Genomic DNA, 18,206 nt, shown 5'->3' on the forward strand with positions numbered 1-18,206 from the left:
GTACCCATCAAAGAGAGACTGGCAGGTCTCTGAAAATTCTTAGTTACCCCCCTCACATATTGTAGCTGCCAACGTGCTGCGGGATGGTCACAACTTACAATAGGGGTCAGGCCACACCTGTAGTCTGCAGCCAGTGATATTAATTGCGAGCCTTGGAAGTGAACCCGAGGTCACAATTGATGTAGCTAGCAGATCACTACCTTTCCTTGTAGATATGGGGGCGGCCAAATCAGTGTTAAATTCAACGGTGGGTATGAAAACCACGGGTAAAACAATTCCAGCAATAGGAGTAACAGGAGTAGTACAACACTACCCTTTAAGTAAACCAGCAGAGATTACGATAGGGCCTTTGCAGACCAAGCACTCTTTTCTGCTAGCTGCATCGGCTCCGACTAATCTACTTGGGAGAGATTTACTGTGTAAGATGGGGTGTGTCATATATTGTACTCCTGAAGGTGTTTTCTTAGATATACCCGAGAATCACGCTCAGGAAGTGCAGGATATGCTAGACTCCCCTCAAAGGTTAATGTCACACACTGCTGTTACAGACAGGTGTCCATCCAAGGTAGAGGAAATGATCTCCCAGATACCGGAATCACTTTGGACCAAAGATGGACAATACACTGGATTGATGGCAAATGTAGCTCCTGTAGTAGTTCAAGTAAAAGATGGTAGGATAGCTCCAAAAATCCCACAGTATCCTCTGAAGCCAGAGGTGGAGTTAGGAGTGTACCCAGTCATAGAGCGCTTGCTGCAACAGGGCATCCTAGTTAGGATGTCCAGCACTGCCAATAGTCCCATCTTCCCTGTGAAAAAGAGTGGGGGGAGGGGTTACAGGCTAGTGCAGGATCTAAGGGGGATCAAAAAAATAGTCGAGAGCCAATTCCCCGTAGTGCCAAATCCAGCTGTCATCCTTATGCAAATCCCTCCCACTGCAAAATTTTTCACTGTTATTGACCTCTGCTCCGCCTTCTTCTCGGTACCTCTGCACCCTGACAGCCAATACTTGTTTGCATTTACATACAGAGGAGTACAGTACACCTGGACTCGCTTACCACAAGGTTTCATTGACAGCCCAAGTATTTTCTCACAGGCTTTGCACGACTGTTTACAATCCTTTCAACCTGAGAGCGGATCAGTATTAATACAGTATGTAGATGACTTACTGCTGTGTTCTGATTCACTAGAAACGTCCTTGAGAGACACGAAACAGCTTCTGTTTCATCTTTCTGATACGGGACACAAGGTTTCAAAGGATAAGTTGCAGTTATGCCAGACCAAAGTAAAATATTTGGGACATTGCTTGACACAAGGACTGAGACACCTCACCGCTGATAGAATACAGGAGATTCGCGACATGACTCTGCCACAAACCCAGCAACAGATCCGCACTTTCCTAGGAATGTGTGGATATTGCCGCAACTGGATCCCAGGGTTTTCCATGCTAGCCTTACCTTTGCAAGAGATGGTCTCATCAAACAAACCAGATCGGATTTCGCACACAGATGAGTCCGAACTGGCATTTGAGAGACTCAAACAGTGCCTATCGCAGGCACCAGCATTAGGTATGCCAGATTATGGGAAACCCTTTGAATTGTACGGTACGGAGAGTGCTGGGTGTGCGGCAGGTGTTTTAACCCAGAAACATGGTGATGCCAGCAGGCCGGTAGCCTACTACAGCGCTCAGCTAGACACCGTAGCGCGATCCCTCCCCACATGCTTGCGAAGCGTTGCAGCGATAGCATTGCTAGTGAGTAAAAGCGAAGATGTAGTGTTAGGTCACAACCTGACCATCCATACACCTCATGCAGTGTCAGGCCTTACTTAATTCTGCCCAAACCAGACACGTCTCATCTGCACGGTTTACAAGGTGGGAATTAGCACTAATGGCCCCTGTAAACATCACCATAAGGAGATGCAGCGCACTAAATCCTGCAACGTATCTCCCAGGTGTGCCTGGACAGGCACAGAGGGTGGGGGATAAGAGTGATGGTGAAGGAGGATTTAGTACAGACACTGACACACATGATTGTATGGAATATTTGACCCAAAATTTCACTGCAAGGCCTTACATCAGTGACAACCCACTGGAAGGTGTAGATTTTACTTTTCACACTGACGGTAGTTGCCACAGACAGACGGACTCGGGAGACTTGTGCACTGGATACGCAGTCGTAGATGACAAAGGCACCATAGAAGCGGAACCCCTGGGCCCACCACACTCAGCACAAGTTGCTGAGCTGGTCGCCCTAACCAGAGCGTGTGAATTGGCTAAGGGTAAGTCAGCCGATATCTACACGGATTCTAGTTATGCCTTTGGAGTAGTGCATGATTTCGGGGCCCTATGGCGCCTCAGAAATTTCATGACGGCAGCTGGCACACCCGTGGCGCATGCGACCCACATCACAAGACTTCTAGCAGCAATACAGGAACCTGACAGAGTGGCTGTTATCAAGTGTAAAGCCCACACGTACAGCCAAGACCCAGTGTCACTTGGCAACAGCCGAGCAGACGAAGCTGCTAAATCAGTAGCCAGCACCCCCATACAGACAGACATCACACAACTGATGGTATTCAATACTGTAAATACACAGAAATTAAGTGAAATGCAAAATTTGTGTTCCCCACACTAAAAGGTAGTCTGGAGGTCAAAAGGATATGGCCACGAGTCCTCAGGACAGGGTAAGCCAGTGGCACCCAGAGCATACCTTCCAAGTTTAGCTGAGGCGGCACATGGTCTGACACACCTAGTCAAAGAAGGTATGTGCAAGTTGGTAAGAGCCTACTGGTGCGCGCCAGGATTTTCTTCTCATGCGGGTAAGAGAGCAATGACATGCCTCACCTGCTTGAGGAAGAATATTGGAAAGGCAATACCAACAGAACCATCCCATATCCCGCCAACGGACGGCCCTTTTCAGGTAATACAAATTGATTTCATACAATTGCCACCTTGTAGAAACTTAAAGTATGTATTGGTTTGTATTGATGTGTTTTCAGATTGGGTAGAAGCGTTCCCCGCTGCCACAAATACTGGTGTGTTTACTGCAAAGAAAATTGTGCAGGAATTTGTGTGCAGGTATGGTATCCCTAGGATAATTGAAAGTGATAGGGGTACCCATTTTACAGGTGAAGTCTTTCAGGTAATGTGCAAATTAATGGGAATTAATAGTAAGCTGCATACTCCGTACCGCCCACAGGCGAGTGCGAAAGTGGAAAGAGTAAACAGCACTATTAAGAACAAGTTGAGCAAAGTGATGGCTGAAACTGGATTGTTGTGGCCAGAAGCTTTGCCACTTGTATTGTACAGCATCAGAACCACTCCCAGGTCCCCTCTTAACCTGTCACCCTTTTAGATTCTTTTTGGTCGACAACCCCATGTCATGATTGACCCCCAGGATGATTTGAAATGCAACAATGAAGTAACTGTAAAGTATTTGGTTAAGATGAGCAAGCAGTTGAGGAATCAAAACAGCAATTTAAAGCTAGTAATTCCTGATCTGCCGGACAGTAATGGTCATGACATTGAACCTGGGGATTATGTAATGATTCGAAATTTTCTACGCTCAGGTTGCCTGATTGACCGGTGGGAAGGACCGTACCAAGTCTTACTGACCAGCACGACAGCATTAAAGGTTGCCGAGAGACTTGGGTCCACTCGTCCCACTGTAAGAAGGTCGCTGACCCAGAGAAAGCCCGTGACAAAGAGCAGAGTATAGAGGAAACCATATCACTGGAGTGGCTGTTCTGGGAAGGTTGAGAGGCAGGACTGTTGTCACGGCACCTGAGCACAGAGAACTACAGGATCAGAGGCGGTTGTCGCACCAGTTTTCTTTCCCTTCTAATTATTTTCTTTACCTCCCATTACTACTTTTTCTTTCTCCTCCTGCAAGATGGACTTACCCCAAGAGACTGCGTTCCGGGTTTTCCCGTTGACCCTGTTGTTGACCAGAACAGTCTGTTTCGGTGAGAGTACCAGAGAGGTCGAGAAAGGATCTGGAATGGGTTTTGATGACAAGGATGGATTCGTAGAATTCCAAGAGCAACACAATCACCGAGCAAAGGCGAGTATCAGAAAACAATCTGGTAGTCATGACACTAGGAGACATTGTGAAGGATTGTTAGCTGAGGAAAATTGTATCTGTAGGAATTGTGAAAACATAGTTGAGGACGGGTGCATCCAGAGATGTCAGTCCAGCCTTAATATCAACATGGACCGTCATCCATTGAGTGACTGTCACTCATTAGTGGGTAAGGTTTTAAACCAAACGGAATGCTGGGTGTGCTCACAAGTACCTCAAGGTCAGAGCAAATCAGGACTAGTGCCATACTCTTTAACAATAGGTGACGTACTTGAATTAAGGGGTGGGAGACCGGTGGACAAGAAATTTTATATTTCTAGGCCTCCTAGTTTGAAGCTCCACCAGTATCATGTGGATAGGTCCTTAGTATGTTTTAACATTTCCAATCCCCGAAAGCCGGGAAATTGGGAAGTGACATGGAACAACCAAACCATGGCATTTTCACACAGAGCCGATAGAATGCCCGTAGACTCAGAACTTATACGCCAAATAGCCAACGGTGGGAGATATTTTCAGTATAGGTACACTCTAGGAAGTAGGACCATGCGGGTTGGAGAAGTATCACCAGGATACTGTGCGCATATCATACAGCCGGATACGTGTACTGAACAGATGAGAGAGTTAGGAATAGGATTTTTCACCTGGAAAGTTTGTAATATGGTGATGTCATATTCAGTCCCATATGTCCTCCCCGATGATGCATATTTCATATGTGGGAGGAAGGCGTATAAGTGGCTTGCCCCAAACTCAGAGGGATTGTGTTACATTGGAAGAGTGTTGCCAGAAGTAATGACCATTACCCATGATAAGATGAAAGACGTTCACCGCAATGCTCAAGCTCCTTACACTCACACTCACTACGAACACATTGTTAAGAGACACCTTATAGATAGGACAGAGCACGCAGCCTCTGATTTGATCCACGAATCCACGGGGATTCAATTCCTACTCGCGTTAGATATCACCTGTACCGCCAGAGGAATTATACATTTTAGGTATATTACTGCGCTAGCGAACCTGATAGACAATATCACCGAGATGTATGATGACACCTTCAGGTATACTGGGAGGGAATTGCAAGCTTACAAAACGGAACTGATCCAGCACAGGATGGTTCTCAATTACCTCACAGCGGTGAAAGGCGGGTATTGTGTCACCCTAGCAACTCAGTATGGCGTGAAGTGCTGTACATAAATAACAAACAGCACCGATGACCCAACCGAGGTCATAGATCAAAAGATGGACGATATCTTGCAATTGAAGTGGGAGTTCCGAAGGAGACACAACCTTACCCTTACTGCTGTGAGTAAAGAACTGACCGGCTGGGTTTCATGGTTGAACCCACGCAATTGGTTCTCAGGTTTAGGAGAATGGGCTCAACATGTTATCGTGAATGTAGGGAAATTTCTCCTTTGTATCCTAGGAGTTGTCATAATGATTGGATTGATATTCAGATGTGTTCGGATTTTAATGCATTGCAAGCGCAGTACCAAATTGATGAGTTTAAGGAGCAAGGGCATTGTTACAACAACTGGTTTAATTTATGACCCATCAATCGAAACAATGTTGTGATAAGACGTGATTCCACGGTCCGTTTCTTTCACCCGTTTCTCCTTTGTTTTTCTCCAAGGTAAAAAGACATCCACTCGGAAGTAGATTTTGATGCACATTTCTACAGACCGTTGATGAACATTTCCACAGACCTTTGATGAACTTTTCCACAGACTTTGCAAGACACTTTAGAGACTTTAACTTTCTATGGACACTTGAAAAACTTTGCTTACCACTTACAGCAAAGATACACCTATCCGGACAAGACTTCAACAAGACATCCAAGGACAATTACACACATTATCATATGAATGTATTTATAACACGTTTCTTATCTTCATCTCTGCGATCTTCAGGTAGTGACACACATAGTCGACAGGTGATATAGGTACATATATTAGCACTCACATATTTTCCCCCTCCATGTATCATCAACTAATGTGCACCCCATTTGTTGGAACTAAAAGCTGAAAAGAGCTCGGTAGAGTTTGTTAGCCCACTTACAGACCCTTAATACGGGATAAGAAGGATTTAATGTATACTTCGCAATACCTCGAAGCTTGTCTAAGAACATGTACGGCACGATGATACCTGACCCCTCAGACATGAATTTCATACATACATGCTTTTACTATCCCACTAGGTTATACATTTCCCTCCTTCTCCTCTCCTCCCTCCATCCAATCATTTATAGGTATTTCATTGTATTGAATATTTTTCTGCTTAATTGTTTAGATAGTGGCAGTTATTGTTGACTGCCAAAGGGTGGACTGTCAAAGTCGAAAAATATCATGATGCATGCCCCTTGTACTAACCCCTCATGCACATGCACGCTGCTCGTGCACTTGTTCCTCCATACGTGCACATCCCCGCAAGTTGCGTAGGATCGCTCCGGCGATCGTGCGCATGAGATGAGTATTTACGGCGGAGTTTATGAGCGTGTAGCGTGTGACTCGATCATAGCATATTTAACCCAAATAGTGCATTTTGTAGTTAATATTCCCTTAGACCATGTCAGCGAGTATGATTAGTTTAAACTGTTCCTGGACAGAGAGATTCCTCTTTGCATGATAGGAAGGGTTAGATAAAGGTTGAAAGGTGGTGTCTAGTATCCAGCTGTAGGGTATTTTAAGAGTAACATTCCGGTGTTAGTTAGGAAAGGATCGCTCGCTCCTGAGTATAGTTATGTACAGAAGTAGATTATGAACATTAACTGTATTTGCTGTAAATTACACATGCGGCGGGAATCCTGAGGATACCTCCCACCAGAGCAGTTGGGGAAAGACACAGACCACCTGTTCAAATCCACCTATGACCTTTGCTGTAATGTAGAGACACATCCCTGTGTCCAATGAACAATGAGATACAGGTACCATTGTATTGTGAATGTATGTTGTGTATATAAAGACCACTGTTGCCTGGCCAGCCTCATGTCTCTGAAGGCTTTCTACCTGATAGCTGAGGACTGGATTCCAGGTCGCGCATGCGAAAGATTCCCCACGTATGTATCTTCTCTGTAGCCATTGTTCGCCATTGTTAATTTTATTCTGTTATTATGTTAGATTTCTATGTTAGTTTGTAGTGTATGATTTGTACTGTTTTTCCCCTTTTACTCTGAATAATCCACGGCAGTGTTAGAGCTGCTGCGGTTATAACCAAACCTGGTGTTGTGTTTTCACTTTCCTGCAAAGGGCTCTCTTAGCGTCTCAATCGCTCAAACAGCATACACATTGTTAAGGTTTTTAAGCGTTACATCATTACAGTATTTGACTACTAAGGTTTAGAGTATAAGTATATTCTTACTGTGTTTTATTAACAAGGTTTAAAGGTTGGGGCGTGGCCACGGCAGCACAGGAGTAGGAAGCAGATCCCGGGAGCTCCCTGGATTAAACATCCTCCTGTAATATCCTGGCCCCTTTGGTGTGCCTGAATACCCTGCTTTTCTTCCCTACGCTGCAGGGCACCGGCAGGCGATTTCCCCGCTCTCCCCGGGGTCTGTACGGCCGAGGAGACATACTTCCGGATTTGCGGCCTATACCTCCTCCGGATCCCCAGCCTCAATTTTGGAGATTCCCGGCCCCACTGCTCTGGACTGCTGCTTCCAGTCATAGAGGGAACACTCTCACTTAAAGGCTGACTGATATGTAACTGGTGAGTGACTTTTACCTCCTGGGATCAAATTACACTTTGACTTCAGTTGCTGTCTTATTTTACATACTAAATAACTGCATCGCTCCTGCTCTCACCTATATTCTGGGACGCTGCCAGTACTTTCTTTTACATTTGCCTACTACTTTGGAGACCAGCTGCAGATGTGTTTCTGCTTATTACACCCCTAAAATTCACTCATTGCTGAAGTCTCCTTCTACGCTTTTGACCTGAGATTATACCGGAGTGTCTGTTACTACCTATTGTCCGTCATGGTTCGGGACGGCCAGCGCACGGCTGCGGCGAAGCTGGAGAAATTTGCCAGACAACCTAACCCACTAAACCAACGGGCCTCGCAGGCCGCTTCGCAGGGAGCCTCTCCGTCCCACTCCTACTACCCATCTGCAACAGCTGCTGAATCCCCTAACACACCCGCAGCTCCATCTCTTCAACAAGTGCTGGAGGCAATAGCTGGATCGGAACAGCGTCTTTCAGATAAGATGGAGATAGTGCAGTGTGATCTCTCACTGCTTCGGCAGGACGTCCAGCGCATACGAGAGAGAGTGGGAGAGGCAGAAACCCGTGTCTCGAATCTGGAGGATATGTGCGGTCCTATGAAACAATCTATTTCCACGGTAACCCAGCAAGTAACATCCCTTCAATCCAAATTACTAGACATGGAGGGTCGGCTGCGTAGAAATGTGCGATTTGTGGGCCTGCCGGAGAAGGAGGAGGGCTCCCAGCCTGAGGTCTTCCTGGAGTCATGGCTTAAGGAACTGTACGGCGCTGAATCCTTCACGGCACAGTTTACGGTGGAGCGTGCACACCGGATACCATCTCGTCCTCTACCTCCTGGCGCCCCTCCGCGCACCTTCATCGCCAAATTTCTGCATTATAAGGACCGTGACTCGGTCCTCCGGTTGGGACGCACAAAAGGCCCCCTTACCAGAAACGGGGTTACCGTGTCTGCTTTTCCTGATTTTGCCGCGGAAGTCCAGAAGGATCGAGCCCAGTTTATGCCTATCAAGAGGCGCCTCAGAGACCTGAACGTCTCCTACTCTATGCTATTCCCCTCCCGACTCCGGGTGGTAGCGGACGGGGAAACCAAATTCTTCAATTCCCCTAGAGAGGCGGCCCAATGGCTGGACAGATATGCTCCAGGAGCGCGCCAGATGGCCCCGGATTGAGGCCCTGCACTGTCTAATGATCGGTTGGGACCACCAGAGGCATCTACCCATTGTCCAGGGAGCCCCCCCTTGGCGTTGGTGGCTCAGGACTTTTCTTTTCTTTCTCTTGATCGCTTGACTTTGGTTAAGGGTTTTGTTTAGTATTTAGCCCTTGAGAGATAGAAACGATAGTTTGGGATTTAAGTATGCCGAAGTTAGGGGTGGTATACGGGGAGGGGGGGAGAGTTCAGCGAACAGCTTGTTGCTGTGCCTTACACAAGTTTTTTTCTTTCTATAGTTTGTTATTTTTCTCATGCTTAAATTTGTTTTGGAGTACATTCATTTTGATGTGGGAAGTATGTCTGATGCATTGGATACTGTCGATTAAGAATCAGGGATTGAGTAGTATAGCACTGTTATTACCCTCACTAACAATTTCCAGGAATATTCGCTGGACTGTATCTTTAGGTTACTACATAGAATATTACCAGATCTATGGCTAATTTGAAATTTCTGACATGGAATGTTCGAGGTTTAAATAATAAGATAAAGCGTTCCTTAGTATTAACTACACTTCGGAAATATGGTCCGGATGTTGCATGTCTCTGCGAGACTCACTTGGAGGGGAATAGGTTACTGTCACTTAGAAGACCCTGGGTGGGCTGGGCCTATTACGCTTCTCACTCCTCTTCCTCCAGGGGTGTGTCAATCCTGATAAAGAAATCGGTCCAATTTGAGCTGGTATCGGTCAAGACTGACAAATACGGTCGATTTGTGTTCCTTGAATGTAGACTAAGTTCCCAACCCTACTACATACTGGCGGTTTATATCCCCCCCCCCATTCTCGTACGATGTACTACAGCAAGCCGCTTCATTCATAGCCTCCTCTCCGGACACCCCGGTAATCTGCTTGGGTGACTTTAACAATGTCATGAATTTAGCTTTAGACAGATGGCGCTCTCCGCAGGCTGCTGGGGTCCGCTCTAGTCCTACTAAATTTGCTGATTTTCTGAATAATTTGCAGTGGGTGGATGTGTGGAGAGCTCGGCACCCTACGACTAGACAGTTTTCATGCTTCTCTGGCACGCATGGTTCGTTCTCCGGGATCGATCTGACCCAACTCTCCCCCGTTCTTCTCCCTAGGGTGGTTGACGTCCAATACGAGGCCCGGGGTATATCTGATCACTCCCCTATGGTGTTGACTCTCGCTATGGTGAGCCAGAGGGGTCAATCTTATTGGAAACTGCATCCTTCCTGGCTGCTGCAAATAGGTGACTGCTCTGACCAGGTGACTCAGTGGGAGGGATACTTTACTGACAATGTAGGCTCGGCCCCCGGAACAGTGGTTTGGGATTCATTTAAGGCATTCCTAAGGGGAACGTATATTAGACGTATTTCTGCCCTCAAAATGTCCTGCAGGGAGAGAGAGCGAGCCCTTGAGAGTGACGCCAGGGATTTGGAATCTAGATACTTGGTGGATGGCACCCCTGCGCTGAAGGTACGCTGGCTGGCGGCCCAGTCGGCATGGGTGGCTCATCTGTCTGATAAAAACTCGCGCTCGCTTCTATTTCAGGCTACTAATATTTACATGCAGGGCGATAGGCCAGGTGGCCTGTTGGCTCGATTGGTGCACAGTGACCGCCCAGGTTCTACAATTGCTCAGATGACCGGTAGCGATGGCGCCCTTGTGAACACCACGCCGGAAATTGCGCAGCTATTCCGCTCCTACTATGCTGAGGTCTACAGTTCACAACTGGTAGACTCGACATCAGACCTCTCCGCTTATTTAAGTAATATTCCCCTACCCACACTCCCCCCGGAGGCCTCTGAGATGCTGGAGGCACCATTAACTCTGGAAGAGGTAACGGCGGCTATTGGCTTGTCTCCCAGCGGCAAGGCACCGGGCTATGACGGCATCCCCTCAGAAGTATACAAGACCCACATTGATTTCTTCGGTCCTAGGCTTCACGCCCTGTATTCTGATATTTTTGTTAATGATCAACTTCCCCCCTCTATGGCGGAGGCGATTATTATAGTGATCCCGAAGCCCGGAAAAGACCCTAGATCCCCAGAATCCTATAGACCGATATCATTGATTCCCACTGACGCTAAGATCCTGGCAAAGATTTTAGCAGTTCGACTCAACACCGTAATTACTTCCATTATCCACTCCGACCAGACCGGCTTTATGCCAGGGATGTCCACTTCTATTAACCTACGTAGATTATATACCATCTTACAAATCCCATATGACTTCCCCTCTGACTCGGTAGTGGTCTCACTGGATGCCGCCAAGGCATTTGACAGTATCGAGCGGTCCTATCTATGGGAGGTCATGACAGCTATGGGTTTCGGGCCTAATTTTATAAAATGGATTAAATTGCTTTATCAGCACCCGACTGCCAGGATCTCAGTGAATGGCTATATCTCTCCCTCGTTCCGCCTGTTTCGCGGGACCAGGCAGGGATGTCCTCTGTCCCCAACCTTGTTTGCCCTGGCCATCGAACCCTTGGCCTGTCTAATAAGGTCCCACCCAGGCGTGGTGGGCATTCATACCGGCCCTCGTGAGGATAGGATTGCCCTTTACGCTGACGACATGCTGTTGTTTCTGCAGGATTACACCAGGTCTATGCCTACAGTGTTGCAATTGATTGAGGAGTTCGGTGTATATTCAGGCCTTCATATTAACTGGTCTAAGTCCTCTATTATGCCTGTGATTGCCCCCCCCCCCCCCTGCTGCTCCTAAAATCTCCCTACCGCTATGTTGGACGGCAAAATTTAAATATCTTGGGATTCAGGTAACCAATGACCCCTCTGACTTTACACCTTTGAACCTTGATCCGATCATGCAACAAATTACTCGTAAATCCAAGACTTGGTGTAAGCTTCCATTGACTGTATCTGGCAGGGTCAGCCTCGTAAAAATGATAATACTACCTAAGATTCTATATGTGGTTCTGCAATCCCCTGTATATATTCATCCATCCTTCTTTAGAAAATTGAATAGTGTCCTGTCTTCTTTAATATGGGCTAGCAAACGTCCTAGAATACAACTGAACACTCTCACCAGGCTGCGCAGCGACGGAGGTCTGGCCTTGCCAAACTTTCAGATGTACTACTATGCCGCTCAGCTGTCTCATATTAGTGCATGGGTGCAGGATACTGGCGTCACTTCTCTACACTGGGTATTTGTCCGATGCTACTTCCCCGACTTATCCCCCCTGCAGGTGTTGCTGAGTGGGAGCTTGGCCCGGTTCCTCCCTCCTCTTATATACCAAGCCATGAAGGTGTGGCAGGCACTAAAAATTCTTTTGAAATTTGATGGATTGGACCCGGACACCCCCCTCTGGTATTCTAAATGGCTCCCTGAACTGTATGCCCTCGAGGGGAGGGAAGTTTGGGCCCCTAAATCAGTGATTTCCATAAATCACCTTTATACGGATAATACGCTCAAATCCTTCCAACAACTAAAAGATGAGTTTAATTTGCCTAACTCCTATTTTTTTAGATACCTCCAGCTCAGACATGCCTTGCAGTCCCAATTCGCCAATTCCCCCCCTAAAATTATACCATTTCCCATTAAGACCTTTGCAAGTATGCTGGGTCGAGTTAAGATGATTTCCCATGCTTATGGTTATCTACTCGCCAAACTCCATATAGATCCTTTGACACGTCTCCGTGTCAAATGGGAGCAGGATCTGGGCCCCATAGATGAAGAGAACTGGGCCCTTGCTTTGGAAACTCCGTGCACGGTTACCAAATCCATCAGGTATCAACAGATACAATACTTCCTTTTGCATAGAATATATATGACCCCGGCCAGACTGGCCAAATTCGGGACGGGTCGTGTGGGTGACTGCCCTAAGTGTGGGATGACTGCAGGTACTTTTTGGCACCTCATTTGGGATTGTCCGGTGTTGCGGGCTTTCTGGGCGGGGGTCGGATCGATTCTGGGGAACACAGGGGTGGACGAGGCCATGCTTACTCCGCAATTTTGCATCCTGGGAATGGGTAGCTCTGACTTTGTGTCTGATCCAGAGGGCCTATATGCTCGCAACATATGTGCAATGGCGAAGGTGAGCATTGCGAGGCTATGGATGGCCCCTAAGGGCCCTACACTCCCCGCTCTCAAGGCACTAATAAACGACACTGTTTTTAAGGAACATTTATATGAAACACAATGCCTCCGCTAAATTTGAAAGAATTTGGTCTCCATGGCTGGAATCCATATACTCCGTCCCAGACCCTACAACTTAATGGTGATAGGGTTACTAACAGGTCCTGGATTTGCCAAGTTATGATCTTCTAGGGCCATAGGCTTCCCTCTCACCCAATGGGTTGTGAATGAGAGAGTGGCTCTGTGCCCATCTGGACAGGGTAGAATTTAGAGTGCTAGTATCCCCCAATGCGTCCTCTTCCCCATAATGTTTTTTGTCTCTTTGTTTTTTTAATTTTTTTTATTTCTGGGGTTCTCTGTGTTTGGTTTCTGATTGTTTTCTTCTCTTTTAAAGGGTTTTACTCGGACGGATTGTCCGTAAGAGTTATATTTGAGGGGGGGGGGGGGGGGGAACATAACAAAGTATAATGTGATTTCATGAATACTAGAGTGTACGGATAATGCAAAATAATGGTATATATAACTGTACATTCCTATGCGCCTATGAGCAAATGACATAGTTTGAAAATAAGTCGAAAGTGAATGCTGTTCCCCGATGAGGACATGTCATTACGTGTTTAATGTGTTCCTGTTATGCAATGTCTGTATGCAAACTACTCTCCTTCGAAATAAAAATACTTTATTTTAAAAAAAAAATAAGGTTTAAAGGTTATCTACTGTGTGTGCGCCCGCTGTGTGTATTCCGTACACCCAGCGCAGCGTGTGTACGCCAAGTGCGTACCACGTGCGGGACTCTGTACGCAAATAGCGTACAAAGTGCGTAGCACGTGCACGTGTTCTAGCGGCAATACGGTAATAGTGTATAGCTTTATGTTTAAAGATAATAATTGACATTATCACTTGTGTCTGAGACTCAGATTTATCCAACCTCTTAGACAATGAGGCCACATTTGCATTAAGTGTACTTAACATAGTAACCAAATCAGGTGTCGGCTTTGCCGACAGAGCCATTTCCATCCCCTTTTCTGCGCCCCCAGTATCCTCCTCCGGGGAGGAACACTCAGCCTCAGACATGCCGACATGTAGTACCGACACACCCACTGCCCAAACCAGGGGACAGACCCACAGGGAAGCCCGGAGAGAGAAACACAGAGGGAGTATGCCAGCTCACATCCCAGCGCCCATATATCGCACCAATATAATATATGATAGCGCTGCCCTTAATTATAAACAAGTACCAATTTATCTGTGCCCCCCACCGTTTTGCTCCCTTTTACGTGAATGGAGCCTGGAGGTCCCGGGCCAGCGTCTCATGCAGCGGCTGTGAATGAGAGAAAATGACGCTGGTGAGATGTGCGGCTAAGCCCCGCCCCTTCCCGGCACGCTTCAGTCCCACACAAATTCAAATATCTCATGCTGGCGGGAGTATGAAAAACGGTACACGGGCACCAAATATGCCTGTCTGCCAGCTCACAATGACCCCAGTAACATGCTGCCCAGGGCGCTCCCCCCCCCCCCAGCGCCCTGCACCCGCAAGTGCCATTGGTGAAGTGTGTGGGAGCATGGAGCGCAGCGCTACCGCGTTACTGAAGTCTTCTGCCGTATGATGTCTTCGGATCTTCTCATACTCACCCGGCTTCTTTCTTCTGGCTTCTGTGAGGTGGGTGACGCAGCGGCTCCGGGAACAAGCAGCTAGGCGAACCAAGTGATCGAACCCTCTGGAGCTAATGGTGTCCAGTAGCCTAAGAAGCAGAGCCCTTAACTAAGTAGAAGTAGGTCTGACTTCTCTCCCCTCAGTCCCTCGATGCAGGGAGCCTGTAGCCAGCAGGTCTCCCTAAAAATAAAAAACCTAACAAAAGTCTTTTCTAGAGAAACTCAGTAGAGCTCCCCTAGTGTGTGTCCAGTCACTCCTGGGCACAAAGTCTAACTGGTGTCTGGAGGGGGGGCATGGGGGGAGGAGCCTGTTCCCACCTAGTCAAAGTCGTTTTAGTGTGCCCAAGCTCCTGCGGATCCCGTCTATACCCCATGGTCCTTTTGGAGTCCCCAGCATCCTCTAGGACGTAAGAGAAATGGCATTTCTCTGTATTAATAACAGCAGTAATGAGCTACGGTATTAATGACAGCAGTAATGAGCTACACTTGATCGCAAACCATACAAACTTATTTTTTCAAACCATCCCCTCTAGCACCAACAATCATTCCACTGTCATAGCCACTTAGATTCCACTCCTTCCACATTCTGGTGTTTTACCTTAAATTTCTGGACATATCTGAATGCTTTAGTGCACTAAGTTGCTCCTAGAAAATTAATATCCCTTTTACACCAAAATCCCAGATCTGACCAGGGATTTGGAACACAGTTCCAATTTGGGTCAGACTCTGGATTTACCCTAGTCGGCATCGTTCACACTGTACACGGGTGCAGTGTCTTTAAGGCCAGAGCTTGGAGATGACATCTTCTCCAAGCACTGGGAAATCCGTAGATTGGGAAGCCCGGCGCGCTTACCAGCTGCTGGGCTGCCCCCAGCCTCCATCTGTGTGGAAAATGACGCCGCACTCATGAGTACGATTGCAGGGTAAATCGACCAGGCAATAACCCAGGCTTTTGGCTTGGTGTAAAAGGGGTATAAATGATTAGATATTTGCATTAACAAGCATGTGTATCCAATAAAGTGGCTACTGAGTGTATAACAGATTAATTAAACACACACAGGGAAAAAAGGTAAAAGGATGGCTGAAGAGGTTTTAATAAAGTCTCTGCACTAAAACTCACTTTTGCATCTTCTTCATCAAACAAGCTGCACCATGAGGAATTAATGACATTGTTAATGGCAAGTTCAAAGGAGCACGTAAAAAAGGCCACTTGAATTAAATCTGCAATGGGAAAATTAATATTGTTATACACACAAGACATAAAGCATATTATACAATTTATACAGTACCTAGACAACAATGTGCCAACTAAATATATAACAAGTGCCAGTAGGATCAGTATTTGGATATTTTAGGAAAGAATTAAATGATACTGTGCTCTACCATTCATGACTTTCTGCGGATATTGAATATAACCAATTTCCTTAAGACACCGCTGTCATTAAATATCTTTGATATTGTGGCCACGGCAGCACAGGAGTAGGCAGCAGATCCCGGGAGCTCCCTGGCTAATTTATCCTGCAACATAATCCTGACCCCCTCTGGTGTGCCTGACTAGCCTGCTTCCTTTCCCCACACTGCAGGGCACCGGCAGGCATCTTTCTCCGCTCTCCCAGAGGTCCGTATGGCCGCGGCGGCACACTTCCGGATCTGCGGCCTGTGCCTCCTCCGGATCCCCGACCTCAATTTTGGCGGCTCCCGGCCGCGCTGGGCCCGGAGCTCGAACGGCGGGCCGCTATCACCGCTGGACGCCGTGGAGCAGCGAGGGGACGGCGGCTGGTCCTTCTCCTCCTGGCAGGCTGAAATTCGGGGCCCTGACTCCCGGAGAGAACCCAGATACTCCTGGAGAAGGAGAGAGGGCACTGTGAGATCGGCGGCCATTTTACCTACAGCTGCACAGACGGCCCCATTGCTTTGGACTGTCATCCTAGCCTGGAAGGGATATCTTCATTCAAGGGCTGCCTGGCCTGCTTGTCTGTGTCCGGTGAGTGAATTCTGCCTACTGGGACCATATTGCAATCTGACTTCATCTGCTCTCTCATTTTACATACTAACTATTGCATTGCTCCTGCGCTCACCTATATTCTGGGACGCTGCCTGTACCTTCTTTTATATTTGCCTACTACTTTGACAACCAGCTGCGGTTACATTTCTGCATACTGAAACCCTAAAAAACTCCACTGCCGTTAACTCCTTCTACGCTTCTGACCTGTGAATTTGCCGGAGTGTTTGTCACTACCTATTGTCCGTCATGGTTCGGGACGGCCAGCGCACGGCTACGGCTAAGCTGGAGAGGTTTGCCAGACAACCTAACCCACGGGCCTCGCAGGCCACTTCGCAGGGGGCCTCTCCGTCTCACTCCTATTCCCCATCTGCAACAGCCACTGACTCCCCTACCACACCCTCAGCTCCATCCCTTAAACAAGTGCTGGAAGCAATTGCAGGGACGGAACAGCGTCTTTCAGATAAGATGGAGAAAGTGCAGTGTGATCTTTCATTGCTTCGACAGGATGTCCAGCGCATACGAGACAGAGTGGGTGAGGCGGAAACCCGTGTCTCGAATCTGGAGGATATGTGCAGTCCTATGAAACAATCCGTTTCCACGGTGACCCAGCAGGTTTCATCCCTTCAATCCAAGCTATTAGACATGGAGGGTCGGCTATACGTAGAAATAATGTGCGTTTTTTGGCCTGCCGGAGAGGGAGGAGGGCTCTCAGCCTGAGGACTTCCTTGAATCGTGGCTAAAGGAAATGTACGGCGCTGAATCCTTCACGGCACAGTTTACGGTGGAGCGTGCAGACCGGATACCATCCCGTCCTCTACCTCCTGGCGCTCCTCCGCGCACCTTCATCGCCAAATTTCTGCATTATAAAGATCGTGACTCGGTCCTCCGTCTGGGACGCACAAAAGGCCCCCTTGTCAGGAATGGGGTTACCGTGTCAGCTTTCCCTGATTTTGCCGCGGACGTCCAGAAAGACAGAGCCCAGTTTATACCTATTAAGAGGCGCCTTAGGGACCTGAACCTCTCCTACTCTATGCTGTTCCCATCTCGACTCCGGGTGGTGGCGGACGGGGAAACCAAGTTCTTTAATTCCCCTAGAGAGGCGGCCCAATGGCTGGACAGATATGCACCGGGTGCCCGCCAGCTGGCCCCGGACTGATGTCCTGCACTGCTTAATGTTTGTTTGGGCTCACCAGGGGTCTCCACCCATTGTCCAGGGAGCCCCCCCTTGGCGTTGGTGGCTCAGGACTTTTCTTTCTCTTGCTCACTTGATTTTGGTTAAGGGTTTTGTTGAGAATTTAGCCCTTGAGAGTTAGGAACGGTTGTTTGGGATATAAGTATGCCGAAGTTAGGGGTGGTATACGGGGGGGGGGGGGGGGGGGGGATGCTGTTCCTTCTACATGTTTTTTTCTTTCTATAGTTTGTTATTTTTCTCATGTTTGAATTTGTTTTTGTGTGTATTTTCTTTGCTGTGGGAAGTATGTTTGATG

The 18,206-nt window shown here is 47.5% G+C and overlaps 1 protein-coding gene across 6 annotated transcripts in view; it reads right to left on the minus strand.

Annotated features, from left to right (window-relative positions):
* The window catches only part of MINPP1 (multiple inositol-polyphosphate phosphatase 1), a 278,040-nt gene that overhangs the window by 228,049 nt on the left and 31,785 nt on the right, over positions 1–18,206 (minus strand). For all 6 annotated transcript variants that reach the window (XM_063961723.1, XM_063961718.1, XM_063961719.1 and 3 more), the window contains exon 4: positions 15,835–15,935. In XM_063961723.1, coding sequence (XP_063817793.1) covers positions 15,835–15,935 — 101 coding nt within the window. The remainder of the gene's footprint in view (positions 1–15,834; positions 15,936–18,206) is intronic.

This window comes from Pseudophryne corroboree, chromosome 3, assembly GCF_028390025.1.
Source record: "Pseudophryne corroboree isolate aPseCor3 chromosome 3, aPseCor3.hap2, whole genome shotgun sequence".
Taxonomy (NCBI): domain Eukaryota; kingdom Metazoa; phylum Chordata; class Amphibia; order Anura; family Myobatrachidae; genus Pseudophryne; species Pseudophryne corroboree.